The 12460-nt window shown below is 44.1% G+C and overlaps 1 protein-coding gene across 1 annotated transcript; it reads right to left on the bottom strand.

Moving 5' to 3' along the window:
• Positions 1–3986: 3986 nt before the first annotated feature.
• On the bottom strand, positions 3987–5247 carry LOC119790197 (olfactory receptor 6N2-like). Its single transcript, XM_038295628.1, has one exon. It carries the CDS (start codon positions 5009–5011, stop codon positions 4085–4087), a length of 927 nt encoding a protein of 308 aa, XP_038151556.1. The 5' UTR covers positions 5012–5247; the 3' UTR covers positions 3987–4084.
• Between the last annotated feature and the right edge of the window lie 7213 nt (positions 5248–12460).

Genomic DNA, 12460 nt, shown 5'->3' with positions numbered 1-12460 from the left:
CCAATTGTCAAAATTTTGGTGTCGATTATTCGATTTCATCCTGGACACTACAGAAAATGGGCTAAAAGTGTTAAAAACCGGAATTCTCCTTTAAGCGACGAGGTGGATTCGTCACAGTCACAATAACCATGAGATGAAATTTTCCTACTCTACAACATGGATGTTCTTCTGGCAAACGGGTAGATAAATAAGGATCTCACCGAATTTGGTGGAAGCTGCAGCTCGTTCGTTACATTCGCCATCATCCCTCTAATTGTCTGCACCTGCGCTTGGGTGCAGAAGCCTGTTAAAGTGCAGTATTTTCAGAGCCCCAAGACCATAAAGTTCTGAAACGCTGATTGGCCATTAAATTCACCTAGCAATAGTACATGATTGACAGATTCTCTAAAAATGTGGTGCAGTCTAATCACAGCCCCAAGACAGGAGTCTGTCTGTGGAAATCCACAAATGAATGACAGTAGATAGGGAAATGTAGTTTATATAATTTGTTTTGCTTATAGGCACACACTCTAGAGAGTAAAACTGACATTTATAAGTTAATTTCTAAAAATATATTTTACGTTTCTCTCTTCTTATCAGGGAGGGCGGTGCCCCAGCGCCCCCTATGGGCCGGCCGCCACTGCTGAGTATCATCAGCATAACAGTGGAAATTAATCCTAACTGGTTCTACCGATTTAGAGCATATAAATACTAAAAAGAATTGGTCCTAGCACTGATCCTTGTTGTCCTCCACAGGTAACCCTTGAGCATGAGGAAGATTTGATGTTAATGTGAACAAACTGAAATCAATCAAATAGATAAGATTTTAACCTGTCTAGAGCAGTTCCTTTAATTCCAACAAAATATTCAAGTCTTTCCAAAAGAATATTATGATTAACTGTATCAAATACAGCACTGAGATCTAACAGGACAAGTACAGATACAAGTCAATTATCTGAGACCATATCATTCGCGACTTTCACCAGAGCTGTTTCAGTGCTATGATGAGATCTAAAGCCAGACTGAAACTCAAAAAAGTTAATTATGGTGTAAGTGGTTGCATGTTTTTTTGGCAACTACTTTTTCATGAATTTTTGTTAAAGAAAGGAAGATTGGATATAGGTCTATAATTGACCAAGTCATCTATGTCAAGAAACAGTTTCTTTATTAAAGGTTTAATTACAGCAACCTTAAAAGCCTTTGGGATATATCCCTGTAACAGAAAAATTGATCACATCTAAGATAGAGGACAAGATCAAAGGGAATACTTCCTTAAATAACCTGGTTGGAACTGGATCTAACATACAAGTTGAAGGCTTAGGTAAAGACATTAGTTTTGCCAACTCTGAAAGTTCTACTGGATCAAAGCAGTCTAGACCCGGGTCAGATTCTATGGCTACCTTAGATGCTGCCTCACCTTCCAGAGATAAACCAGTCATAGTTAGAGGAGTGGTAATGATCTTATATTTTTAATAGGCTCAATCTTATTTATAAAGAATTGCATAAAATCATTACTGATAAGAGCATATGAGATGGACGGTTCAACAGAGCTATGGCTCTGGGTGAGTTTGGCAACTGTATTAAAAAGAAATCTAGGATTATTCTTATTTTCCTCTCTTAATGAGGAGAAATATGCTGCTCTTGCTTTACAAAGGGTCCTCTTATACAGCAGTAAACATTTTTTCCACACGAGGTAGGATTCCCGTAGGCCTGTGGAGCGCAATGTCCTCTCCAGTTTCCTAGCATTTTGCTAGTGTGCAGTGCACAGCTCTGCATTAAACCAAGGAGCCAGCTTTCTATTTGTAATGTTGTGAGGAAATATTGTTATTTCTTCACATTCTATGGAATATGTCAGCACTAGGTCCAAAGTATGATGAGAATGTGGGGAATCATTCACATTTTGAACAAAGACAAAAGCAGCTAAGATACCCCAAACCTTCAAGGCCCCTCGGTGTGGTCTGTTTTTGTGTTTCCTTTTTTCCTCCACCAGGTGGTGCCCCGTCCTCATTGGGCCTCCCTGCACACCTGCAGCTCGTTGCCTCATTACCTGAGAACTCTTCAGCTGCTGACTGCCACTACCTCGACACCAGAGTGTTTGCCAGTTTGGGGTACTCTAGCCATGCTAAGTTTAGCAGAGTCTAACCTGAGTTTTTGTTTACCTGAGTTTCAATCTCGCTGTTTTTGTCTTTGCCTCTCGGCAGGAAGTCATCCTGCAAACTGGATGTTTCGGACCTTCTCTCCCCTGGAAGGATCTTCTGAGAACCAAACTGAGCCGAGGATTCATGTTTGTGGTTTGGATCAATTTTTCCCCCAAGGATCGTCTGGGGCTTCTCTCTGAGCAGGGGATACATCTCCACAATAACCAGTTGAAGTACCGCAGGAAATCTAAGTGGCAGTCAGCTTCTCCGTTCACCAAGGCACAATCGCAACCTGGGTAAACCCTGTCCACCCTCCAAAGAACAAGTCATTCACTGGAACAGCCCATACCGACTGGATTCAATAAGAAACGTGAGTCTGCAACCTATTCCTCCTCTTCAAGTCAAGGAATCTAATTTCCCATTGAGCCTGAACTAACCGCAGTGTCTTCCAATCACTTTCCAGTTCTGGTTCGACAGTTTTCAGAGCAGCATTGGACTCATATCATAATTCTAATAAACCGGTTAAACTTTTCCCTGGTCTCTCTGTCTGGTCTTCTGCATTTGGGTCAGATCTTTAGTTAAATCATGACACTGCTGCCCTCTGGGAAGAAGCTTTGAAGTATCCGATGCTGCTCCAGCAGATTCTATAACAGTTTATCCGCCACAGCCATTTGACTGCTGAATCTTGTTTAAAATGGGGTATTTTATTTATTTAAAAAACTAATATATTTACATTACTGTTTTTTTATGTATTTATTAATGTTTTTAAGGCCGCACTTTAAAAATGAAATTGTTTAGAGCTGTTTTAAATGAAATTTCTTTTTGTTTACATTTGTGCATACAAAATGACAATATAAATCTAAGTCTAAGTATGAGTCTAATGTGTGGAGACCGTATCTAACCGTAGTGGGACAGCAACCTTCGAAAATTTGAGTTTGTGACCTCTGTCTTAAATCAGTATTTTTATCAATATAATATTCCTCTGTATTATGCTGACTTTGATATAAGCTAATAGGCATTTTTCAATTAATGTAAAAATGATAGTTGTTTATTTATGTATAGTGATGGCGTATCAGTGCAAGCATAAATAAAACTGCAGTTTTAAATGCTTGTGATAACCTTGTCCTATGATGGATGTTTAAAATAGGGAGAATTTGAACATCTGTGTAAAAAAACATGTTGTAGTATAGCTTATTTCGACATCTGTTTCACAAATGTGTATGAAATGAATAAGCCTTGCATGGGTCTTAGTATTGGGGAGGACGGCAGGTTCTGTTTTATATAAATCATAACCTTTTGTGGAAAGCAACCTAAGCCAGTTTCAAGCAGGCTTGTTGTACATATGCCACTTTAATCAATGAGACCCCAGAACATTTCTGGAATGTTCTAAAAATTTAAACTGCAAAATTCAAATATCAGAGGTCTTTTGTTTTCATCTTAAATTTGTTAGTATGAACATCTTATATCTGCTGTCAGTAGCAACAGTAGGGTCCTGATGATCTGGCTTGTTTTATAGCTACTGATAATCCATATTTTAGCTATTAATATAATAAGGTGCATTCAATTAAGCAATTTATATCATTTGATGATTAAATAATAGTTACATTTACTTCATAACTCATCAAAAAATTCCAAATGTTGCAACCACTTGTATTTTTTGAATGAATCAATTTCCATAAAGGTAAGGACAAAAGACAACAAGTGATGAATATTCAATAACTATTCAACATGTGATAGTAAAAAAGGAATTATATTATTTCATTTGACTGGAAAAAGAGATAAATTAATTATCCCATATGAGTATATTAATTTAGATTGCAACATTACGCTCTAGAATTTGCAAAAAAAAAAAAAAAAGAAATTGTCCAGAGAGCTGTTCTAAACGAAATTCCTTTTTGTTTTACACTTGTGTAAACAAAATGACAAACAAATCTGACTAAGTCTAGAATGAATGCAGTGTTTGTATATCAGCATTGTTTGCCCCGAGTGAACAATCGTTTGAGATGTTTAGAGATTTCCTTCATTTTGAGCCCATACATGATTGGATTTAAGAGGGGATGATACATTATTAACTGTAAAGTCATTATTAGCCTTAAAGTCTTTGGAAAATCTGAATCCAGCCGAACTGTAATAACATCAAATACACACAAACAGGAAAAGTTGGTCAACACAATTAAGTGAGGTAAGCATGTCTGTGCTGCTTTTTTTCTCACCTCTCTGCTGCTTCGGTAGGATATTCTAAGGATACGTATGTAAGTGAATAGTATAAAAAACACAGGCATAAGTGCAACATTTACCAAAATCACCATATCACGTATAGTTTGTGCTGTGGTGATGATACACTGCAGTTTGTAAAGTGTATTATTACAAAATATGTTCCTTATGGTAAAACTGCAGAGTTGTGTATTAGCAATCAGTTCAGCTGGTATTGCAAGCTGAGAGGCAGGTAGAGTCCAAGCTAAAATCAGAAGAATACTGATAGTAGATTTACTCATAATAGTTGGATATTGTAGAGGTTTACATATAGAAACATACCTGTCATAGGCCATAGCTGCCAAAAGCAAGAACTCTGACCCACCCAAAGAGTAAAACATATGAAACTGTAAAACACAAGCTGGGTATGATATGGTCTGCTCTTCAGACAGAAAATCAATCAAAAGTTTAGGGTAGATAACAGTACTCCAAAGAACAGAGTTGATTAACAATGCCCCGATTAAGATGTACATAGGCTCATGGAGGTTCCGGTGAGTCCAAATCAGACACACTATAGTGGAGTTACAGCTTATTATGAGAAAATATACGGTAAGAATGATCACAAAATAAAGATATCTGTATTTTTCCACTTCCACGTGTCCACCAAGAATTATATAAGTTACATTAAATCCCTCATCCATTTAGACAGCCAAATATGCAGAGATCAGCAGGCAGATAATATTAATGACAAAGTAGGGACATATAGCATGTTCTGTTCTGTAAGTCCCTGATAACATCTTGTTTGTCTTAGGATAAAAACATAGGATCATCCAGGGAAATTATATGGCAATACCTGAAATATATAAATCACAAAGCAGTTAAGTTCTTAGCAGAAGGAGGGAAGAAAAGCGATGGAATAAAAGAGAAAACTGCTGATCCTTTGTTACCATGTAACTCATTCAGGTTATAAAAGCATATTTAAATTAGATAATTTTTCAATTTATCAACACATGCCCCCAACGCCCCCCCCCCCCCCCCCCCCCCCATGAGAAAGGCCCCCAAAACCCTCAATGTCTAAATGTGAAAGGGGGTGGGGGGAGCCGACCGTGGTGATTAAATAAGCCCCACCAGTCGCACCACCGGGGGCCAGGGGACCGGCGGCAGGGCCCACAAGCCAACACCCGCCCATCCTAAATAAAAAAGGGGAGACAACTCTGGCTGGCCAGCCCGCACGCATCATGCAAGAACCCCCACCCCGGACGAAGCCACCACCAAGGGGACGGCACGGACCAGGACAGAGATAGGGAGCCAGACTCGAAGCCCTTCTAAAATCCTCATCCCTCAACCAACACCCCCCCCCCCCCCACCAGAGATGTGATCCCTCCCCTACATTAACATTCAAACAACTCACCACACAAGTGACAAAAGACATCCAGGCCAAGATCATTCCCACTGCCCCTCCCTCCCCTTCCCCCACTAGCAGAGTGCAACCCCCTGAAGGGGTAAGCATCTGCCATAGCACAGCTGAAGTATCTTTGTTGCTCTAGCTGCACGGTTTAAAAGTGGGTCTGATGGGCGTTGGGTGAAACTACTCCATCCTTTGCTGATGAAGGTTCTCAGTCATCCAGGTCATAGTCATTCCGTAAAAATTCAAAAAATATCCACTGGACTTGGTTTTCAAAATTTGAAGACGTTTCGCCACCTCTCCAGGAAGCTTTCTCAATTCAAATGTCTGGATCCGCAGTGAGTTTGAGTCATCGGTTACCATTGCTTGTTTCCAAGCAATACAAGGCCTTGTCCATATAAGACTCAAACTCACTGCGGATCCAGACATTTGAATTGAGAAAGCTTCCTGGAGAGGTGGCGAAACGTCTTCAAATCTTGAAAACCAAGTCCAGTGGATATTTTTTGAATTTTTCCGGAATACTCCATCCTTTATTTGCCTGTAACAATTGCAGCTACATTTGCTGTGATCAGTGGGTAAAAAGCAGTTACAATGTTTTTAGGTGGGAAAGTTCACCTGAAAACTTCATCTGTGCGGTCAGTTTATCCAGATTACCATCCTGCCATTAAATATTATTTCTCAGTTGGAACCGCTCAGACCCCCGTACACCGGCAGTGCTCTCTCACTAGGAATCCCATTCAACAGCAGCCTATGGCCCGGTCAACTCTTTGCAGTTTGCCACAGCCTGGAAGGCGTTTTTCATGTACGTAATCCAAATTGCAGGCACCAGGATAATAAAAGCGAACTTGTTTTGCCGGCAGATTTACGCAATAATAAACTGTTTCAGAGGAGTGATCATAGCGCTCTGCATCATCAGCGATGTATCTCTCTCCCTGCCAGCTTGCAGATAGGCTTCTCTGATTGGTTGATGTAGTGGGTCGAGCTGCAAAAGTTAAATTTTTTCCAACTCCACCAGCTGCTGCTTTCGCAGCGCATCCTGTGCGTCACATACTCAGAAGCTCACGAGGCGCTGCTTCAGCCGGTCAGATGAGCTGCTCCTGCTGCACAAAACATGCTTTGGAACTTTTTGCTGCGCTTTGATGCACGTCAACAATTGTCTTTGCATGTAAACTAGCTGCTTCCGTTGCCTCTGCTGCTTTAGGTGTGAACATAGCATTACTCTAAGAAAGAGTAATCAGTTGGTTAGCACCTAAGCCATAGATCCTCTGAGAACCTTGTTACTCCTGAGTCCTGTTTGGGTTCTAACCCTTTTTGTCTCTGCTTCCAGGTTACCTGCTTTTCTCCTGTGAAGCTCTGGAAGAGCTTAACCAGCCGAGCCTGCCCTCCAAGCCAAACCTGAAGACTTACTCTCTGGATTTCCAAGCAGCCCTGGATACTGAGCTGGAAACTCAAGCCAAGGTCAAACTCGTCTCTAGAAGTAAGACGCTGAAACAGCTTACGGACTCTGCAGAAACAAATCATCTCCGGACCCAACAGTTCCGCTCCCAAAGCCTCTTCTACGCACTTCAAGGTACAAGCCCGAACTCAATCAAGATCAATCCCAACCAAGCCTTCGCTAACAGAACTGTCTCTCTCACAGACTCCAGTGAACCAGTCCCAGACCAGAACCAGTTCAACTGTTCATTTAATTCATGCTTGTGCAACAATACACTTGTAAAAATTTTCCCTCTGAGTCGTCAGTGTTCTGCATCTTGGGCCTCTCTGTTAACCCATCATGACAGAACACTGTGGCCAGACACAAGGCCCAGCAGACCACCTCCACCGTCGTTTGGAAGAACAAGATGCCCAAATCCAGGGACAAACTCAGACCCTCCGTGAGTTGTACCGTTTGGTTGAAACGCATAATCATATGCTCCAGAGTTACGCTAATTATATGAGTAGTGCTAACACCGCTCCAGCAACCCAACCATTTCCGGATCCAGTTCCTCCTCCGAGGTCACCAGCTGTGACGTCATCCGAGTTCCGCCCAAGTCTCCCAGAAAAGTTCTCTGGTAACGTAAATGATTGCAAGGGATTTTTATTTCAATGTTGACTCATTTTTCAGAACTCTCCTGGCAGTTTTCCCATGGACCACAAGAAAATAACCTTCATTCTTTCTCAGTTAACAGGAAGAGCTCTGGCCTGGGCTCAAGCCAGATTTGCTTCAGATGAGAGCCTTAATTGTCGTTATACAGATTTCATTTCAGAGTTTTCCCAAGTTTTCAATCAGGACACCGATCAAACCCTTGATTCACGAGCTCTTTTTCATCTAAAAAAGGGAAATTCTTCAGTGGCTGAATTTTCCATAAACTTCCGGGTTAAAGCGGCTGCTTCCGGATGGAACCAAGGTGCCTTAAAAGGAGCTTATTTTGAGGCACTAAGCGAAGATATTAAAGATGAGTTGGCTACCCTCGATGAACCGGCTACACTCGAAGAATTGATTCATCTAACCATTAAGCTGGACAACCGGATCCGGGCTAGAAACAGCCTAAAACACAGGAATTTGGGGTTGTTTTCCTCTGTCCCCGCCTAAAATAATGCGATTGTTGTTTCTGCTCCCACAGAACAGTTATCCAGACCGAAGCCCAAGAGCCAGCCACTCCCTTTGCCTGTTCAGGCTACTCATACTGGAGAAACCGAAATGGAGCCTATGCAGGTCGGACACACTAGGCTGACCCCAGAGGAAAGACAAAGGAGATTTCTGGGCAAACTTTGCATTTATTGCGGTGAGAGTGGACATTTCATCGCTACATGCCCAGCGAAATCAAAAGCCGTGGCCCGTCAGAGGTTTTGAGGAGTCTGACGGGCCACGAAGAAATTGAAAAACCTCCTCGTCTCATGCTTCCTGCCACTCTGTTTGTTTCAGACCAGAGTCTCTCTTTCTCAGCCTTCATTGACTCTGGATGTGAACGAAACTTAATTGATTCTAATCTTGTCCAACAGCTTCAAATTGATACAGTACCTTTAACCCAGCCACTCAAGGTCTCTGCGATCGATGGGAAGAAACTTCATCAAGTCACCCACCAAACTCAACCTCTTGAGCTTCTGATCTCAGGTAACCATTGAGAGACCATAACCTTCTTTGTTTTTTCCTCCGCATGTTCCCCTCTGGTGCTGGGTTTCGAATGGCTGGAGAAGCATAATCCCCATATTAATTGGACTGATCATCATGTGGAGTCCTGGTCCACATTGTGTCATGAGACATGCCTCCGTTCTGCAGCTCCCGCTGTGGGGTCCCCTAGAGGTGGGGGGGAGATGGACGTCCCTGACCTTACTTCGGTACCTCCTGACTACCATGATTTGGCTCCTGTCTTCAGTAAGGTCAGCGCTTCGTCCCTTCCACCACACAGACCATACGACTGTGCCATCGAGCTTTTACCCGGGGCTCCGTTACCCAGCAGTAGACTCTACAACATTTCCAAACCCGAACGTGAGACTATGGAAAAATACATTAACGAGTCGCTAGCTGCAGGGATAATTCGCCCATCTTCATCCCCGTTGGGCGCAGGGTTTTTCTTTGTTGGAAAGAAAGATGGTTCTTTAAGACCCTGTATCGATTATAGAGGCCTGAACCAAATTACAACCAAAAATAAATATCCTCTTCCTTTGCTCGCCTCAGCTTTTGAGCCCGTTCAAGGAGCTACCGTTTTCACTAAGCTCGATTTAAGAAATGCCTATCATCTCCTCAGGATACGTGAAGGGGATGAGTGGAAGACGGCATTTAAGACTCCCTTGGGCCAGTTCGAGTATTTGGTCATGCCTTTTGGATTAACTAATTCCCCTGCATGTTTTCAGGCCTAGTGAACGATGTTCTCAGAGACTTTCTAAATGTGTTCGTGTTCGTCTACATAGATGACATTCTAATCTACTCCAAGGATCTTTCTGAGCATAAGAGACATGTCCGCCTGGTTCTTCAGAGACTGCTGGAAAACAAACTATTTGGAAAGGCTGAGAAATATGAGTTTCACCAATCTTCAGTTACCTTTTTGGGGTTTGTGCTCGAGGGCGGGCAGGTTAGGCCTTCCGAAGAAAAAATAAAAGCAGTTTTGGAGTGGCCAGTTCCAGAGAACCGCAAACAATTACAAAGATTTTTGGGTTTTGCTCATTTCTACCGGAGATTTATCAGAAATTATAGCCAAACCGCCCTCCCACTAACTGCCTTGACATCATCCAAGAGAGTCTTCCAATGGTCCTCCGAGGCTCAATCTGCATTTGACAAACTCAAAACCTTGTTTTCCAGAGCTTCAGTGCTGATCCAACCAGATCCATCCAAACAATTCATCCTTGAGGTTGACGCTTCAGACTCCGGCGTGGGGGCAGTCTTGTCCCAAAAACTCGACTCAGATCAACGAATCCACCCCTGTGCCTTCTTCTCACGTAAGCTCTCTCCCGCAGAACATAACTACGACGTTGGTGACCGAGAACTTTTGGCTATCAAGTTAGCCCTGGAGGAATGGAGACACTGGCTAGAAGGAGCTGAGCATCCAGTTCTAGTGTGGACTGACCATAAAAATCTCGCCTACATCCAGTCCGCAAAACAAGCTACTCCTCGACAGTCAAGGTGGTCTCTCTTCTTTTCACGTTTTAACCTCATTATCTCCTACAGACCTGGATCAAAGAATATCAAGCCCGATTCTCTCTCTCGTCTCTACGCTGTGGATCAATCCGAGTCACCTCAACCTGTCCTCCCTGCCTCATGTACAGTAGGAATGGTCACCTGGGAGATTTCTGATTTAATCAACGCTGCTCTGGCCACGGAACCTGATCCAGGTAATGGTCCACCTAATCGAACCTATGTCCCTTCGTCTGTCAGGTCTCGCCTCATCCAATGGATGCATTCCGCCAAATTCTCGGCTCATCCGGGGGTAAGCCGAACAGTTTCTCTGATCTCAAGACGTTTTTGGTGGCCCACTCTTCATCGTGATGTTAAGGAAAACGTGTCGGCTTGCTCCACCTGTGCACGGAACAAGGCCTCACATCAACCACCCTCTGGTTTGCTGCAACCTCTCCCAGTGCCCACACGTCCATGGTCCCACATTGCAATTGATTTCGTCACTGGTCTCCCTGATTCCCGAGGTATGTCCACAATTTTCACCATTGTAGATCGATTCTCCAAGTCCTGTCACCTGATCCCTCTCAGAAAGCTTCCTATGGCCTTCCAAACCGCTCAACTGCTGATAAAGCACGTTTTCCGTCTCCATGGAATTCCACAGGACATCCTTCTCAGATCGTGGAGCCCAATTCATTTCACAGGTTTGGAAGGCTTTCTGCTCTGCTCTCAGTTGTAAAGTTTCACTAACCTCTGGCTATCATCCTCAGTCCAACGGTCAGACAGAGAGGATGAATCAGCACCTCGAATCAACCCTCAGATGTCTCACTTCCAACAACCCCACCGATTGGAGCCTGTATCTCACATGGATAGAATACGCCCACAACTCACTCAAGTCTGCTTCTACCGGTCAATCCCCCTTCCAGGTCAGTCTCGGCTATCAACCACCTCTTTTCCCCGCAGATGAGAGAGAGATATCGGTTAAATCAGTCAATCACCACATCTGTCGCTGCCAGCGCATCTGGAGAGAAACCATCAACACACTCAACCGCTCCTCTGAGACCACCAAGAGGTTTGCCGACTCCAAGAGATGCCCAGCCCCAAAGTACTCGGTCGGACAGGAAGTCTGGCTGTCCACCCGGGACATTCCCCTCAAGGGGATGTCCCGCAAGTTGTCTCCCAAGTTCATCGGTCCATACAAGGTCATCCAAGTCATCAATCCCTCCGCCATCCGTCTTCAACTTCCCCCGACACTCCGAATCCATCCCACGTTTCACGTCTCCCAGGTAAAACCCGTCATTTCGAGTCCCCTTTGCCCTCCGTCCGACTCCCCTCCACCCGCCCTGGAAGTTGATGGACATCCGGCCTTCACCATCCGCCGGATCGTGGACTCCCGTCGGCGAGGTCGCGGCTGGCAATACCTCGTCGACTGGGAGGGCTACGGTCCGACAGCGGGTTCCTGGTTCCTACATCCTCGATCCTTCTCTTATCGAGGAGTATGAGCGCTCCCTCCCATCAACTTCCTCCGCACCGCCAAGAGGCGGTCGTTGAGGGGGGGGTACTGTTGGGAGCTGGAGAAATGCCAACTTTCTCCAGCAGAGTCCGCCCTGGTTCCTCTCAGCTGAGCTTTCGACGCACCTGCTTCTGATCATCTCATCTGGAGGACCAGACTACATAAGCTGTCTTCAGACCTTGCCTCGACGCCGCAGTGTCTTAATCAGTTGGTTAGCACCTAAGCCATAGATCCTCTGAGAACCTTGTTACTCCTGAGTCCTGTTTGGGTTCTAACCCTTTTTGTCTCTGCTTCCAGGTTACCTGCTTTTCTCCTGTGAAGCTCTGGAAGAGCTTAACCAGCCGAGCCTGCCCTCCGAGCCAAACCTGAAGACTTACTCTCTGGATTTCCAAGCAGCCCTGGATACTGAGCTGGAAACTCAAGCCAAGGTCAAACTCGTCTCTAGAAGTAAGATGCTGAAACAGCTTACGGACTCTGCAGAAACAAATCATCTCCGGACCCAACAGTTCCGCTCCCAAAGCCTCTTCTACGCACTTCAAGGTACAAGCCTGAACTCAATCAAGATCAATCCCAACCAAGCCTTCGCTAACAGAACTGTCTCTCTCACAGACTCCAGTGAACCAGTCCCAGACCAGAACCAGTTC

This window comes from Cyprinodon tularosa, unplaced genomic scaffold, assembly GCF_016077235.1.
Source record: "Cyprinodon tularosa strain WSP-4 unplaced genomic scaffold, ASM1607723v1 ctg357, whole genome shotgun sequence".
NCBI classification, from domain to species: domain Eukaryota; kingdom Metazoa; phylum Chordata; class Actinopteri; order Cyprinodontiformes; family Cyprinodontidae; genus Cyprinodon; species Cyprinodon tularosa.
The sequence above is the reverse complement of the archived record's forward strand: the minus strand, read 5'-3'. Positions and strand labels throughout refer to the sequence as shown.